Source organism: Phyllostomus hastatus, unplaced genomic scaffold (genome assembly GCF_019186645.2).
Source record: "Phyllostomus hastatus isolate PE091 unplaced genomic scaffold, TTU_PhHast_1.1 phas_scaffold_21, whole genome shotgun sequence".
Lineage (NCBI taxonomy): Eukaryota > Metazoa > Chordata > Mammalia > Chiroptera > Phyllostomidae > Phyllostomus > Phyllostomus hastatus.
In genome coordinates this window covers 46,647,449-46,663,704 of record NW_025334017.1, presented here as the reverse complement: position 1 = coordinate 46,663,704, position 16,256 = coordinate 46,647,449, and the positions used below count along the sequence as shown (strand labels likewise).

Below are 16,256 nucleotides of genomic sequence, written 5' to 3'. Positions count from 1 at the left end.
TCACACCCAGCGTTCATTGTTCCCGCTTCCTGGGCCGAGTTCCGCGCCCCCCCCGCCCCCCAACTTCTCTGCTCGCTTCCCCCCTGCAGGGCCGGTGTACGCGGAGATGATCAACAACCTCCTGCGCCCCCTGGTGGAGGCCAAGGGCTGCACGCTGGTCCGGCACAACGTGCTGCACGCCCTGCCCAGCACCGCCAACGCGCTCATCGGCCGCGCCGCCCACATCGCCGTGCTGGACTCCGAGCTCTTCCTGGAGAAGTTCTTCTTGGTGGTGGGACTCAACTACTTCAAGTAATGGCCTCGGGGAGCTCGCCGGAACCACCGAAGACCCAGGAGAGCCTCGGCCAAGTCACCCTTTTGTAGATCTCAGCCGTTCGGGGTGGAGCTCAGAGCGGCGGGGGGTGCGGAGGGGGGCAGGGGGCGGGGACAGGCTATCCCGGGTGCCTCCGCGTCAGAGACTCGCAAGGGCCGAGCTCACGGTGTTAATTAAAGGCAACAGACGTTACCGAGCAGACTTCAGCCCCCTGGCGTTTCATCCAAGATGGTTTCTAGGGAGAACACGAGAGGCTAAGCAGTGCTGGGAGCTGGGGAGCCCGCCTGGGTGAGCCCCAGTGGCTCGCAGGGAGAGCGCGCCCCGATTTAACGAGGTGTGTCCGGGACGTTGCCAGCGCGTGGCGTTCTCCTTTTTGACTCAAGGGCGTGCACACAAGCGCCTCAGACCTCAGGTGAACCTCTGCGCAGAGGGAGCTTATCTGTGTAAATAGAATCCTTAACGGACTCCACGTGCCACTTGTTCAGGGACGTGTGCTGCCGCGATGTCATTCCCTCTTCCTGTTTTGTCAGCAAGGGGCGAAGGAATGCGTTCTGGACTCCAAGTCCGTGGCGTCACAGCAGCCATGGTGTCACAGCAGTGGGCGGGTGATTGGCGGTGTGTGTGTGGGGGGGGGGGACCAAGGCGATGCTGCAGACGCAGCTGGCTGGAACTCGGTGAAGCAGTCGCCTCCCCTACTTCTCCAGCTGTCCTCTACGCATAGCTGTGGTCCATACATTATTTTTGTGGTTGCTTACATCTCTGTCTGTGGTAGGGAGAATTGACTCTGACTCCAGCTAGCAGAGGGGGGCACCGAGTTCATGCACAGGTGTGTGCCGCTCCTGCTGGCATACTTCCAAAGAAATGCTAGGTTAGCATTTGATGCAACTGCAAAAAAAAAAAAAATCAAAACCATTCAACGTGCCAGCTGCTCCTCCTGTCTGCGGAAGGACAGAACATCTCAATGGAGGAGGCGAGCTGGGCTCACAACCTCAGGGGAGCTCTGAGAAGGGTGCTGGGTATCTTTCAACAGAAATGTCTTCTTGCCTTAGGAAAATAAAGGGCTAGGAAAGGTTACTATTGATTTCAGCAAAAGGAAAAACAGCGCAAGAGAGCAGGGACGAAAGTGAGGTCAGAGAGGACAACAGCAGCTAGGGAGACAAAACCTGGATCGTTCCGTGGCTGCAGGGGAAGTTCGGAGACTTCCCGGGTGTTTACTGTGGTCCCGAAGGCCGAGGACACTCCGTGGGGCTAAAGGAAGCCCAGAGGGTGATTGCGTTGTGCTGGGGGACACACGAGCCTGGACAGTGGGGGGACCGACCCGGGAGACGCGTCTTCCGGAGGCCTGAAGGCAGGTGGGAGGCGTGGACAATGTCATCGTCCCGGGCCCCTTTCCTGCTTGTGCGGAATTGCGTCATAACGTGTGGATGCGCATCTGGGACCGGATTCCTGGTCCCAGCACCTGGACCATGACCTTGGGTAACCCAAGGGCGTGGTCATAAAACCAGGGCTCATCTGAGAACGGATGCCTCACATGCTCACAGCACGGCTTTGGGAAAACCAGGGCAGGTGTGGGGGAATGCGTCCCGAGAAGCCACCATGCGGGCGGCCAGACTGTGGTGGGCTCCTTGAGAAAGGACAGAAGGGGGCAGGCGCCTTTGCCTGGTCTGCAGAGGCAGACAGACCTCCTGTGGGTCTTCCTCCGACTCTGCCGGCGTCCCAGTCCTCACACGCCGGGGTCAGTCCGTCCTCGGGGCCCTGTCCCACTGGGCCCGTTTCCAAGTTCCCGACAGATGCAGACCCTGTTACCTGCGCCAACCCACGCGTCCAGCCCAGGGGGGACCCGGTGCCTGCCGGGCAGCTCTGGGCATTGTGTGTCCCGGCCGGACGCTTGCGGCGGGACCCTGCCTTTGCAGCGACGGCTCCTTTACGCCCAGCGAGGGGCCCTGCCCTCTGACGAGTGCTTCCCACCGTGGGCGTCCACCTCCCATCGGCCACGCGTGCCGCTCCCTGGCCGTTTGAAAGACCACGGAGCCAGCGGTGTTGGAGCCGGGGCGCATCCGACGACCATTGTCTTTGCCAAACGCCAGATACCATTTTTAACTTCCATATGCTGTCTGGACATCGTGAGAACTCATGGCAATAAACGTCCAGCTGCATGGCGCACCCCTGTTTTCTGGGGGTGCTCTGCTGTCTGCGTGAACACTCTCCGGCCTCTGAGCATCCGTCGTAACTGTGTAGAACGTCCATCTCTGTATTGTACATGCGTGTCAGCTGTTACGTGTCATGCCTCCTCTCAGAAGGGTTTTCTATGTCTCTTTCTATTGACGCATAGATATCTAATATATATATACATATACATATAATATATATAATGTAAAACAGGGACATTCTATTATTGATGATAAAAATTATAAACAAAATGCCTGCCAAGACAACTCTCTAGTCCGTCTTCATTCCCAGCATCAGTTTTGTTTTCACAGTTTGTCGTGCTTCTCAGAACGGCTTAGAAATAACGGTGGCTAATAAATACTGAGATTGCCGAGGCCGACGGGATGCCTCAGTGGCAGGGGGTGAAAGCAGCTGGAGAGCTACGGCCCCCAGGGAGAAGGGGGAGGGGCCCGCTCCTTTCGAATTCCCCCCCCCCCCCGTGTGCTCCTGTGCGCCCCCTGAGGGTCTCCTTCGTGCGACCGTGTCTCCCAGAGCGCAGGCGCCTGTCTGACTCATCAGCGCCCAGTTTATCGCTGCCAGAGTTCAGAGGGCACCTGCTGAGGACAGTCAGTTCCTCGAAAGCTCACGGTGTCGTCTCTAGCCCCTCAGCTAACCCATCCACAGCCACGGATGCTTTTGCAGAAAAGTCTTGACATTGGCTCACGTTGACCCTGTGAGCTTCTGAATTTGCAAGAGCAGAGTAGTTCCAAGGGACAAGGTGGCGTGGTGGCGGGTGTCTGCGAGGGGCAGAGCCTCCCTAGACTCGGGCTTGCTTCCAAGCCTGTGGGCTTGGGTCCGGTTTTCTGGTCTGTGTAATTGAGTTGAAAGTATCTTCTTCGAAAGGTCCTTGGGGTCAATGGATGAGAAGGGGAGGCAGAGTGCCTGGGACGGTGCCTGCAGAGAGGGGGTATCCCAAAATGTTAGGGGGTACCGTAGGAATGTCTTGTCATGAGAGGTTCGCTAGGGGAGCTTTTCTTTATAGGAAGTCAAGACTTTACGTGGCCTCACGGTGCGTCCTCCATGATGGCCTGGAGGCAGGTCACCTTCCTGAGACTTGAGGCCTAAGCTTCCAGCTCTCAGAGCATTTTATCGCGATCCCAGGAGCCTCCACGCGAGAGTGGTCCGGCTCACTTCGGCGCGTGATTGGATGATCTCCGTAATAAAACCGCTTTCCTGCTCAGGGCAGAGTGTAAGCCATTGTTAGGTTGAGAGCGGAGGAAAGGCCAAAGCCGGACACCCGGGGAGAACAATGTGACGTCCGATTGAAGGTGATTGGGAGTGTGAATTCTGCAAATGTCCCTCGGCCAACTTTTCACTGCAACCGACGGGAGTGTCTTTGACAACGCGGGCGGGAAAAGGCTCCATTATTGTGTTGGACACAATCCCCTGCTTCGCCAATTTCTTGCTCATGGAAGGCGAGTAGTGATTCAGGCGTGTCCGATGGCCTCTGCAGGTGTCTCTGCTGGCTCTGTGTTGCTTCCCTGGGGGGGGGGCCTTCCTTCCGCCCCCCATGCTGGGTGGGCCGGCTTCTTTGCACACGGAGCTTTATCAGAAGGTCTGGGACTGTCACCCTCACCCTGTCCCCACAACCTATCCTGGCAGACATTTCTTAAAAACAAATGCCTGGTCTTGTGCTAAGCGCCGGCGGCTACAGACATTAGTCGGGTGGGACCCTGCCCTTCAGGAGCGGGTCATCCGGGGGGACCGGGGGCCTGTAAAGCTGGAAGGCCGTCCCGGCAGCCAGGGTGATGGGGCAGGAGGACCGGCGGGGGGGACACCGAGGACCCTTCCTCACCAGCCACCCTCCGGGTGCCGGGGTGGGACATCCCGTCGGGGTGTGGACGTGCGAAGCTGCCCGGAGAAAGGGCACCCACGCTGATGACAGCCAGGCCATTCAGGTAGGATGTCACGTGTCAGGGTCCAACGAGGGGATCTGCAGACGGAGACCCTGAGCGGCGCCCAGTCCGGCCCCATCTGCCGGGAAGCCCCTGCGCCTGCGCACGTCACACGTCACCGGTCTGGAGGGCAGTCCGCTGATGCCCTGTCCGTGGTCGCCCTTTCCGCTTCCCTTCCAGTCGACAGACAGAAGCAGGCTATCAATCCCCCCGTGTGTCCCTACGCCGTGCCACACGCGGGCTAGACCTGGGGAGGAGGCCAGTGGCCTGTGAGTACTGGTCACACACTGCAGGGCTCCAGGGGTTATTTCATCTGGTGACCTTAGGTCTATTTCAGGTTACTTTAGTTTTCGAAGGTGACCTGCTGCCTCGTGGAAAGCAAAGTGGGGCGGGGCCTCCGGTATGGCCCCCCTCTCTGGAAAGGAACCTGAACGTATAAGGCCATGCCGCTGTGAACCCTAATGCGTCTTTACTCCGCGCACCGCGCCCGTAGGCCTCCTACCCCCACCCCCACCCCCCCCCCCGCACCCTTGCACGCCCTCTGCAGCCCAGGGGCGACCGCGGTCACCTCGTCATCAGTGCCGATAGAATCCCCCTGTTTTTATACCTTGGTTCTTGGGTTGGCATTTTGTGTAGCTCGTATATATGTCTATATACACACATATATGTGTATATATACATCAGCAACAATATTAATAAAAACTCTTTTGGCTCCCTTTCCCCCGGACTTCGTGTTTCTGGAATGCACAGTACACGCTGCTGCGGGATGTGGGCGGGGCTGAAGGAACCGAGTCTCTGTTTGCTGGGAGGACCCCTGGAGTGGGGTGGCTATTCCCGGGGTGCGCACGGTGGGTAGGGCCCAGGGTATCTCGGGGGGCCGAGCAGAGCAGAGAGGGAATTGAAACTGGACTCTAGGAGGGTCAGGGAAATTCTTGTGCCCTGGCACATGTAGGACTTAAATAACAATGTGTCGAATGAATGAATGAATGAATGAATGAATGAGTTTGGCTCACAGCGGGTGCGAAATAGGTACCAGCACATTCCTAAGCTAGCGGCAGCCTTTCTGCCCCAGCAAGCTTTCTCCCTGGGGCGCCTTTCACAGCTCTGCCCAGGGACAGGGGTCCCCTGCTCAGGGAGGACAGACGATTAATGCAGCCTGTGGCAGAGGGGACACCCTTCCCTGGGTGCCCTGGCTGGAGCCGCGCCGCCGGCAGGAATTCACGTGGCCTGCAGAGGGCGCCCAAAGGCTGGCCAACAGCGAAATGCTCGCTGGAGCTGGAAGGTTCGGTTCCTGCCTTGGAGAAAGTTGGCTTGGAGTCCTCGCAGGAGAAAGTGAAGGTGGTTTTGGTTTTTGTAAACAAGAGAGAAACACAGAAGAAGGTAGAGTTAGGGAGGGGTGGTGTGGCTTTGTAGGACCTCTAGCCGGGATTAACTAGGTGAATGAATGTATCCCATTTCTGTCCTGAAGCCCCAACTGAGCTGTGCGGTGAGCAGGCCCCAGGGCTGGGAAAAGGAGCTGCGTGAGGAAAGGCAGGTCCCCTGGACCAGGACGAGGCCCGCTGGGTCTTCAGTCCTCAGCTCCGGAGTTGCCTTCTCAGCAGGGCCTCCCCGACCCCTTGGGAGAAGGACAGGACTGGCTAGCTTTCTTTCAGAGGAGCACTCTCTCTGCCGCCTGCAGAGCAAAGGGAATCCTTGGATCCTTTCATCTTACAAGACGCTGCCACTCCAGGGGGAAGTCGCAGGAGGAAGTCAGGCAGCTCACTGAGGGGCCACCAAGGAGGCTGAGGTTCTTTTTCCTCTAGGGCAGGGGCTCCCTGAGTTACCAGCGGTGTCACCCTGGGTGCCTTCTTCTGATACCTGGAGAGGCGTCCTATTGTGGTGGAGCAGGGGTGGCTACTCCCATTGCAGAGCTGGAGGAAATGAAACCCAGATCAGCTAGGGACTCGTCCAGGCTGGGTTCAATATCACCCCCACCACTGCTCCCCATCACGGGTCTCTCCAGCTCCTAGGAGCTGCTGTCCCAAAGCAAAGCCAGGTTCCGTACCCCATGGCACCCTGGGGTGTCAGTCCCGATGCTGGGTTTCTGGGTTTTGTGATGCAAGTGCCCACAGGAGGCTGTGCCGGCTGAGGCCTGCACCCTGAAGATGCGGTCTGGAATACACGCAGTGGCCGGCCAGGGCCAGACAAAGAACCGGGCTGCCCCCCTTCCCACCCCCAGCCCCTCACCACCCCTACCCCACTTCATTTTGGAGATCTTGGTTGATTTCAATAACTGACCATTGGGGCTTGTTGTTTTTTTTCCCCCTTTCTGCACTTTAAATTGTTGCTCTTAATAAAGAAAGAGTGAGGCCTAGATCCTGGACCCCCAGCCAGGGCCCTAATAAAAGCAGAACCCCGAGCCCCTCTACTCTCTCTCGACCGGGCTTTGCTCTGTGGCCCCGGGCACCTGTGAGCAACCCCACCCCACCCCCGGGCCCCCCGCTGATTATCGCTGAGGTGCGTCTGGCAACCCCGACACCCAGCCGGGCTGGTCCGGCCATGGCGCTGGCGTCCACAGCCTGGAACCAGCACAAAACTCACCCCCCGCCCTTAGCACCCTCAGATGGCTCTCCCTTTCAGTAAAGCCCCTCCCCGCTCAGCTCCACCTGCTGGGGCGGCCTCCTCGACCACACCCCACAGTCGGTCAGCCCGGGCCCCTGTGCTTCCCTGCCGGCTTTGGTTCATTGCGCTGTGATCCACAAAACCGTGAGGTATTTGAAGTGTGCGATGTGGTGATTCGGTCTACATGCACCCTGTGAAAACGTTGCCCCCGTCTCATTAATTATTCTGCCTTGCACATTTATCTTGTTTTAACGGTGAGAACATTTACGGTCTACTCTCTTAGCAAATTCCAAAGGCACAGTAGTGGTACCAACTTTAGCCACATGGTTACACCAGATGCCCCAGACTTACTGTCCTACAGCAGTGGGTTTGCATACGTTTTTACCAACCACCCCCTTTCCCCACAACCCCCGGCCGCCGGACACCACATTCCTGCTTTCTGGTTCTGAGTTTGGCCCCTTCCTTCCTTCCTCCCTCTTTGATTCCACATATTAAGTGACAACAGGCAATAACACAATATTTGTCTTTGTCTGGCATATTGCACTTAGCATTTAGCATGGTAGCGTAATGTCCTTCAGATTCATCCATGTTGTGGCAAATAACAGGATTTTCTTTTTAATAAAGATTGAAAAATACTCCATGGTATATAAATTCACATGTTCTTTATTCATTCATCCCCCCGGGGGCCGCTTGGGTTGAGTCCATCCTTGGCTATTGTGAATAATGCTGCAGTGAAATGGGGTGCAGGTATTTCTTTGGGGCGATCATTTTGCTTCCTTTGGGTGTAATCCCAGGAGTGGAATTGCTGGATCATGTGGTAATTGTGTTTTTAGGTTTTTGAGGCACCTCCATACTGTTTCCCCCCCACAGTGGCTGCACCCGTTTACTGTCCCAGCAAAAGTGCGCGACGGTTCCCTTCTCGCCACATCGCAGCCAACACTTGTCATCTCTCTCTCTCTCTCTCTCTCTCTCTCTTTTAAAATAATAGCTGTAAATAAACCCAAAAGGCACTAGAACAAAAAAAGGAGAGGCTTTATGGAGGTAGTTTGCAAACGCAGGAGAAGCAGCCTCCTGAAAACAAAAACAAAAACAAACAAAAACATGTGCTCCCCAGAGGAACAGACAGAGGGGAGGAGTTCTTTGATACAGAAAGTTTCCCCCCAGGTTCCATATCAGATACTTTTATGTAAATGAGGAGTCCCAATTCCTACAGTTCTGATTGGTCGGTATTGCTGATTCCTGATTGGTTGTTACGGAGCAGTTCTGATTGGATGAGGTAGGTCTCCGTTGATTGGTTGAAAGGGGTGGCAGGGAAGTGTGGGGCACAGTGTGGGAAGCGAAGAGTTGCCTCTACAGTGCGTGGGGTTCCCTGAAGCCGCGCTGGAGTCTCCCTTAATAAGCCCTGGGGCCCTCGGTGGACCGCAGGGAGCCCGTCTCAGCAGGTAGGTCTGCCTCGGGCGGGGTTCTCTCTTCCCGGGGTCCGCACAGCCATTCTCTCCGCGGGGAGGCCACTGCCTCCTTTCAGTTTTGACCGGCATTTTCCCGCAGAGCAGTGATGTCTAGCACCTTTCCATTTGTCTATCTCCTTTGGAAAAAATGTCTATTCTAGGCCTTGGCTCATTTTTACTTTTTACTTTACTTGTAAAAGATTTTATTTATTTACTTTTAGGGGGGAAGGGAGGGAGAAAGAGAAGGAAGCGTCAACGTGGGGTTGCCTCTCCAGCGCCCCCTACTGGGAGCCCGCCCTGCCACCCAGGCACGTTCCCTGATGCGGAAGGGAACCAGCGACCCTTCGGTTGGCAGGCCGGTTCTCGAGCCACTGAGCCACACCAGCCGGGGCTCATTTTTCCATAGGGATGTTTTTTTGTTTAGTTTTGTCCACTGTCAGTCTCCCAACCGGAATATAGATTTCCCGAAAGCCAGGATTGTGTCTGTGTTGTTCGCCTCGACCCAAGGCACGTCGGCCAGGACACGGCACAGGGCGCACCCAGGCTGAGCCCTGTGAGGCGCCCCGAGGCGAGACTAAGCCCTTTGGAGGGCGCCGCTCGGAGGGGGGAGGCTCGCCCCCGAGATTCCTCTTCTGTGCCTTCCTGCAACTAGAACTCGCTCCACTAGAGGGCGGAGCTCACCGCTGGTTTGTGTTTGTCCTTCCGAGAGCCGACCCCTCAACCCCCAGCAGAAGGGCAGCCTTTGCTCCTCCAGGCGGTAACACTCAGGGGCTCGCGACAGCCACGGGATAAAGGGTTTAATGGAACCTGACGTCATGCCTGACCAAGTTGAAAATTTAAATGATTCAAAACAAAAAAAACCCCAAAACTAACACTCGTATTAAACGATTTTTCTTCTTACAAAAACGCCGTCGCAGCAATAAAATGTGCAAACCAAATGAACACATTGCTGTGCCCACGTTTTACATTAATAGCAAATCAATCACCCCTGGACCCCATTAAATGAATGTTAAACAAACATTTAAAGGCTGTGAATTTGAAGAGTTCCAGGTTACTGGCCTGTTTGTGGAGAGAGCATCCTCTTGACTCCAGCCCAGTGGCTCCCTGCACCCACCCCTGACTCTTGGCTTATTGCCCTGGTCAGGTTCAGGTCCAGCCCTAATCCAAGGGCAGGAGCTTCTTAGCAGCTGCCTTACCTTTATCTGTTTAAAGGTTTTATTTGTTTTTAAAGAGAAGGAAAGAGAGGGAGAAAGCGATAGGGAGAGACATCATTCTGTTGCTTCTTGCACACCCCCTACTGGGGACCTGGCCCGCAACTCAGGCATGTGCCCTGACCGGGAATTGAACCAGCGACCTTTTGGTTTGTAGGCTGTTGACCAATCCACTGAGCCACCAGCCAGGTCACCCAGCGGCCTCACCCATAGTACAATGGTGCCCACACATTAGAAGATAAGAATCACCTGATACGAATGTGAAAAAGACACACGCTTGGCCTCCCACGGAAGCCCATGCATTTATCTCTTTCATCAAGCAACTAGACCCGGTGAAACAGGACCTTTCCTCTAACCCAGTGGCTATCAAACTGGAGTGTACATTGACATGACCTAGGAGCTTTAAAAAAATCCCTGCCCTCCCCTCACCCAGTTCCATCAGAATCTCTGGGGCGGCACCCACGCACCGTGTTTTAAAATCTCCGCAGTTACTCTGAGGTGCAGCCTCCGTGAGGGTCACTGCGCCTGACCCTGGCGTGACACACGGCCAGACGCCCGGGCTCTTCGAGCGCCCTCTCCTCGGTCCCCGGTTCACACGCGCATTCCCTCCCCTGAGGTGCGCGGGGCCAGGCGGCTGTGCAGCCCGGCTGTGAGCCCCCGCGGGGATCTACCCGCCGTCTGCCCCAGGGCCCGTGGGTGCTCCTCGGCGACGCTGGCACCCACGCCGCTAGATTTTTGTCCCGGTGAATCGAGATACTGTATGGCAAGCAGTTGGTGAACAGTAAGTGTTCAGTAAGCGGTGGGCATTGAGTTACCCATGTATTCTGCAGATCGCGTGTCCCCAGGCCCTGTGCTGGGTGCGCTGGGTGCCAGGACAGGCCCGTCACCCGCGGGGAGTGTGTCCCTCCGTCTTTGGAACCCCCAGAGGTGCCAGTACCGAGACGGCGTGTCATGTCCCCCCAAGATGTTGTGAGGTACGACGGAAAACGAGGCATCTGTTCGAACCCCCTGATGACCCTGCTGACTGGGGGCTAAGGCAAGGAAGCTGCTGGTGTCTGGAGATCCTTCTAGATGGGAAGGGTCTGCGAGCGGAGACCAAGGGGGGATTTCATGGGACTGAGGAATGTTTAAAAGAGTGTGACGTGGGGACGCTGGACTCGAGGCAAGCACATCGCCTCCCAAATCATCCCCTGGAGAGCATGGGGCCAGAATGGGGTGCAGACAGGAGGTGGTTGCCGGGGTCCTCAAGACCCCCCAAAAAAGCCTCACTGTGGAGGGTGGGAAGGGGTCTGGGAGAGGCGCCACCCTGGCCAACCGCTGTTACGAGAAAACGTCAGTCTACTGTACCCACATTTTCAGCTATTATTCAAACAGATTAATAAGTACAACGTTTTATGAGAATTCCCGGGTATGTGCTGCTGCTTACAGGCGATGCCGTTTGTTGGGGTGCGCGGTGTTCCGGGCCCGAGATGGGGGTGCCTGGGACGAGGCCCACACCCTCGGCCCCAAGTCAGGGCAAACATGCAAGGTCACCCTGGGTCGGAGGGCCGTGTCCCTTATGGCGTGAGGGTGGCATTTCACAGCTGAAACCGCAAGTGCGGGAGGGAGATGCAAAGCAGACACTCGCTGCAGGCACTTCCGTGGGGCTTTCAGAGCCCCACCTTCGTCTCGCTGCCTTGAAAGGTCTGTCAAAGCCGAGCAACCGCTCTTCGTGAGTGAGGGCTTTCTCTTCCCAAAAGGGCCGCACGCGGCGTCAGTCTGCAGGGCCGGGAGTGCATTTTTAATTTTATTTATTTATTTTTTTAAAAGATTTTATTTATTTATTTTTAGAGAGGGAAGGGAGGGAGAGAGAGAGAGAGAGAGAAACATCAATGTGCGGTTGCTGGGGGTCATGGCCTGCAACCCAGGCATGTACCCTGCCTGGGAATCGAACCTGTGACACTTTGGTTTGCAGCCCAAAAGGGCCGCACGCGGCGTCAGTCTGCAGGGCTGGGGAGTGCATTTTTGAAAGTGGTGCAGAATTCCCCGCGGCTTTCAGGTTCCCCAGCGGATACGGTGCGTGAGGGACGGGCCTTTCTGTGGGGGGGGGTTAACTCCGTGATTCCAGCGCATGCCGATCAGCCTAACGGTTCCCCGTAACATCCTGTTACTCTCTGCCGGTGGCCCCCAAGATAATATGAGCTTCCTGACCTGGGCGGGTGAATCCAGCAGGAAAGCAGGCGACCCAAGCTCAGCCCGCCGCCCATTACCACCCAAACTGTGTCACTCCTGCTCAGAACTTCCTTCCCCCGGGAACACGCTACTCGTGGCTGAGAAAGATGCGCAGGAATCCACTCCACCCGGGGAGGCCCCCATGAGTCTCCCATTAAGTCAGAGATGACAGGTTCCCGCAGGGCTCCTCCGCGCTATTGACCTTTTGGGCTCGGTCATTCTTTGCCGTGCTGGACGGCCTACACATTGCGGGGCGTTTAGCAGAAGTGACGGCCCCTGCACCCAAGACAATGTGCCCCAGGGGTGATGACCGGGTGTTGGTAAGTGTCCCCTGGAGCAGAGGTGGGCAGCGGGGGGCAGGGGGAGGGGGAGACATCCCGGGTGGAGAGCCGCTGGACTCAGATGAGGTTAATTCTGAGATGAAAAAGTAGACTTGGACTCGACCTGGACAGCCTTGCTTTATGCCCACGGGCGCATCTGGAAGGGCTCCTGTGTTGAGCGAAGACCCGGAGGACAGAGGCTGGAGGGTGTCCCTTGGGAGGTCTCCTGGAGCCTGGTGGGGGAGGGGGGACAGGGCGGGGTTTCCAGGGAGGAGTTTCTTGGGTCCGCGAAGAAGCAGAAATGCAAAGCTGATGAGGACCCTAGAGTCCATTCCATCCTCAGAACTGGCCAGATACCGACCCTTACTGCCCCCCTTTTCCCGAAAAGTAAATGGAGGGGTGTGGCGGCTAATGGCCAGCCCAGGGCAATGCACGCGATCCGGGGATTCTCTCCGTCCCTTCTGGCCGGGAGGAACGTGGTCGTACTGTCCCAACGCCACCGGGAGACCTGGGGTCCCGCGGCGGCCTGGGGAAGGGAGGGACGCCAGGAGAGCCCAGTCTCCTGTGGCCCGATGACACGGCAGACGCCTGTCCCGTGTTTTGCTCCCAGGTAAATCGAGAGAAAGGCATTTTGGGGGATGGCTCAGACGTGGGGGGTCGCTGTCCCAGAGCAGCCCCTGGCGGTCCCCAGCCTCTGCGGGACAGACGCTGGAGGAGGGGGTGGGGCAGGAGGGACGTGGGGGAGGGGCCCTGGGATGCCCGTGGCGCCGCTCTGTAACGAGGCACAGACTGGAAACTCCCGATACTCTTGTCGGGAAGCCGGGGTGACGGACCCAGAGGCCTGTGAGGAATTCCCCCGACTGCGGTTTCAGCACGGTCCCCACCCTCCAGGGACAGCTGCCCGGCAGCGGGCCCGCCCTTCGCTGCCCCCTGCAGGTCTTGCAGAGAATTGCGGGGTTCGGCGCGAAGACCGACTCAGGGCCGAGGAGAAGCGTGTGTGTCCCCAGGATGTCCCTGGTGTTCTTGAACGCGAGTGCGCACCCCTGCTACTGCTCTCTGTTTGATGACGCTGTTTCCTGACATCGATCTTCCCTTCTGCCCGCCTTCTTTGGCCTTGGCCTGCTTTCTCTTTTTGGCTACATTCTGCAAGCAGATATTTAGATGATTGATTTTCAGTATTTCTTGTTTCATTTTGAGTGGGCACGTGTAGCTATGAATTCAATTATTTTCCTAGTTAAAGGGCTACTCAGTAATCTGTTTCTTTTTCACTGAGCTTTTGTGTTTGTGCCTTTTAGGTAAATTGTCTCTTTCACCGCGGTTGTTTGGTGTGCGGGTATAACTTTATTCCTATTTTTTTCCTGTCTTGTCAACGGCTAGTGAAGTCCCTCTTTCACTTGTGGTGTCGGCAGTCTGCGTCTCCTTTCCTCTCTTCTTACTCAGTCCGGCTGGCGGCTTATCATGTTTATCGATCTTTCCAAAGAACCATTTTCCCACTGATTCTCTATTTTTTTCTCTTTGCAATGGCATTGCTTTTTGCTTTTTATTTTTTTCTTTCTTTTGCTTGTTTCGGTTTCCTTTGCTTGTTACCTGGGTTCTTAAGGTATACACATGGCAGATTGCCGATAGGAGGTCTTTCTTCCTCTGTGCTGCACACGGTCGCCCCCACCAGTATCTCGCAAGCCCCCGAGTCCCACAGGGATCACTCTCTCCTGTCTTCCTTCCCCTTCGATTTAAAACCCTCCGCTCTGTATTTGATCCTTGAATTATTTATAAGGGTGTTGTTTAATTTCCAAATATTTGAGGGGTTTTTTTTTCTCCCAAACACCTTTCTGTTATCAGTTTCTCGTTTCAATCCGTGTGGCTGAAGAATACACAGTTTACGCCTCCCACTCACCCTCCCATAATGCGGTCTCCTTCGGAGAGCGATCGCTGTGCGCCGGAACTCAGTCTGTTTCTCCCGGGGGTTCGGGAGCCTCTGGCAGACCCAGCTGGCTGACGGGGTGCAGGGGCGCCTCCGTCTGTCCTCAGGGGCAGAGCCTTGCCCCGCAGTCTTCTCCGAGGGATATCGGTGCTGCCACGCCGGCTCGTCTGAACGAGCGTTCGCCGCGATGCCTCCTTCCCAGCGCCCCTCGCTGCCCCGTCTGTGTTTACAAAGGCGCATAGTGCCGGCAACAAGTGTCTGCAAGACGCTGTGACGAATACAGACCTTTGGGAGGGCGTGACCCAAACACGGAGATTAGTGCCCACCCGAAGGGGAACTCGCCTGCTCATTTGTACACGTCAATAGGAGGGAAGCAGCACGGCTTTAATCCGGCGCCTACCCGGTGCCAGGGACCTTCCCGGGTGACTTCCCAGCACTCCCCGGGTTTTCGAGCTGTGATGCTGCTGCAGGTGGCGGGCAGACACCCCTCCCCCACCGGAGTGCTTTGGCCCGTGGAAGGATGTGGCAGGACGGGGCGCTCCTAAGGCAGGCCCTGTTGCTCTCCGGGAAAGAGCGGGGTGCTCTATTTACTGAAAGTACCTGGGCTGCCGTCGCAGACGAGGGGAAGCGGCAGAATGACCGATTTCCACGGGCCGGACGCCAAGCCGGTTCTTGGTTCCCTCGCTGTCTGCGGCTGGCTGCACAGAGAGAGGCCCTGGTTTCGTGTGGGTCGTGGACGCCGAGGTGAGCACCTTGGCTTGGGGTGCTGAGTACGTTACAGTGGAGGGGTGATAAAACACTAGGTAGGGGGAGCGCAGTTCTCAGAATCAACACGCAAAGGAATTAGTTAGGTGAGATTCAAAGTTTGCCATTTACATTGTTTTAAAAGGAGCCCAATTCTTTCATCTAGGTCTTCCTTCTCCCTCCCAGAATGCAAATAAGAGTATTGATCGTGGAACCTGGAATCGGTCCAGCACAAATTGCCTTGGATTCTTAGTCCTGACTCAGATTGTTTTTTTTCCCCCTTAATTGGCTGTTTCAGAGGGGCGTGTGGTCCAGGGGCAGGTGGGGGTCTTTATACTGATGGACCATCCACCACGGATCAGTGTCGGACTCTGGGGAGTTTTGTTAGACTCTCGGAGCCCCAGATTTCTTGCATTCAAAACACCAGTCATTGTTCTGGTTGCAGAGGTTCTGTGGGAGTGTAGTGACACCATGCCGCAGTCAGTGTGTGTGCGTGTAAACGGCCATTCTCCGGCGCTCGCGTCTCTCCTGACGGTGCAGAGCCCTCGGAAGGGCGGGGCGCCCTCTCTGAACGCGTGGCTCTCACCCAGGGATGAGCACTGGATTGGGGGCGGGGGGGGGGGGCTCCCTGCTGGGCGTGGCCACGCCCAGGAGCCCCGTGGCCGAGCCCAGTTGTTCACGCCCCTTTTATAACTCGGCTTGTATCACGCCTACTGCAGTCTCTTTGGCCAAAGCGCATCCCCCGGTCCCACGCAGGGGCCAAAAACTATACTCTGCAAAGACTTGCCCGGATGGGTGTTTGAAAGGATCCACCAGACCCCACAGAGCCTCCTGTCGTGAGGCTTTGGTTCAAAGGCGGAGGGTGCGGGGCAGCGAGAGAAGGGGAGGGCGGGCAAGCAAAGCGTCAGGGTCACTGTGGACATCGAGGCAGCAGGAGGTTTACTGAGAGGAGAGGAAGGTAAAAAATGGAACTCCGCATGCTGTGGCGTGGCCCAACCCACGCCGAAGGCACGGGGAACGTGGTGCCTGAGAAGTTTCCACAGGTGAGTTAACTACAGCTGAAGCGATGTTGCGTTGCCAGGGGCGGCCAGCCCAGCGGCGTCCCCGGGCCACACTGCAGGAAGATGAGCTGCCTGGGGCCGCACAGTACATACACAGACGCTAGCAAGAGCTGATGAGCAGAACTAAGGTCTTAAGTGCTTTTACGGTTTTGTGTGGGGCTGCCCTCACGGCCATCCTGGGCCGAGTGTGGCCCGAGGCCGTGGGCTGGATGCCCCCGTGGACCTCCCTTTCCTGATGACGACGGCCGAGCCAGAGGGTCAGCAGCGACGACAGAAAGCTGGGCGCCACCAGCTCCCAGAGAAGCAGGACTGCCGACCTCCAG

General features: G+C 56.7%; 1 protein-coding gene across 2 annotated transcripts in view; it reads left to right on the top strand.

Moving 5' to 3' along the window:
* FAM135B (family with sequence similarity 135 member B) overlaps positions 1–364 on the top strand; it is a 156,739-nt gene extending 156,375 nt beyond the window's left edge. For both annotated transcript variants that reach the window (XM_045861243.1, XM_045861242.1), the window contains exon 20: positions 90–364. In XM_045861243.1, coding sequence (XP_045717199.1) covers positions 90–295 — 206 coding nt within the window. In that variant the 3' untranslated portion in view covers positions 296–364. The remainder of the gene's footprint in view (positions 1–89) is intronic.
* The last annotated feature ends 15,892 nt before the right edge of the window (positions 365–16,256 follow it).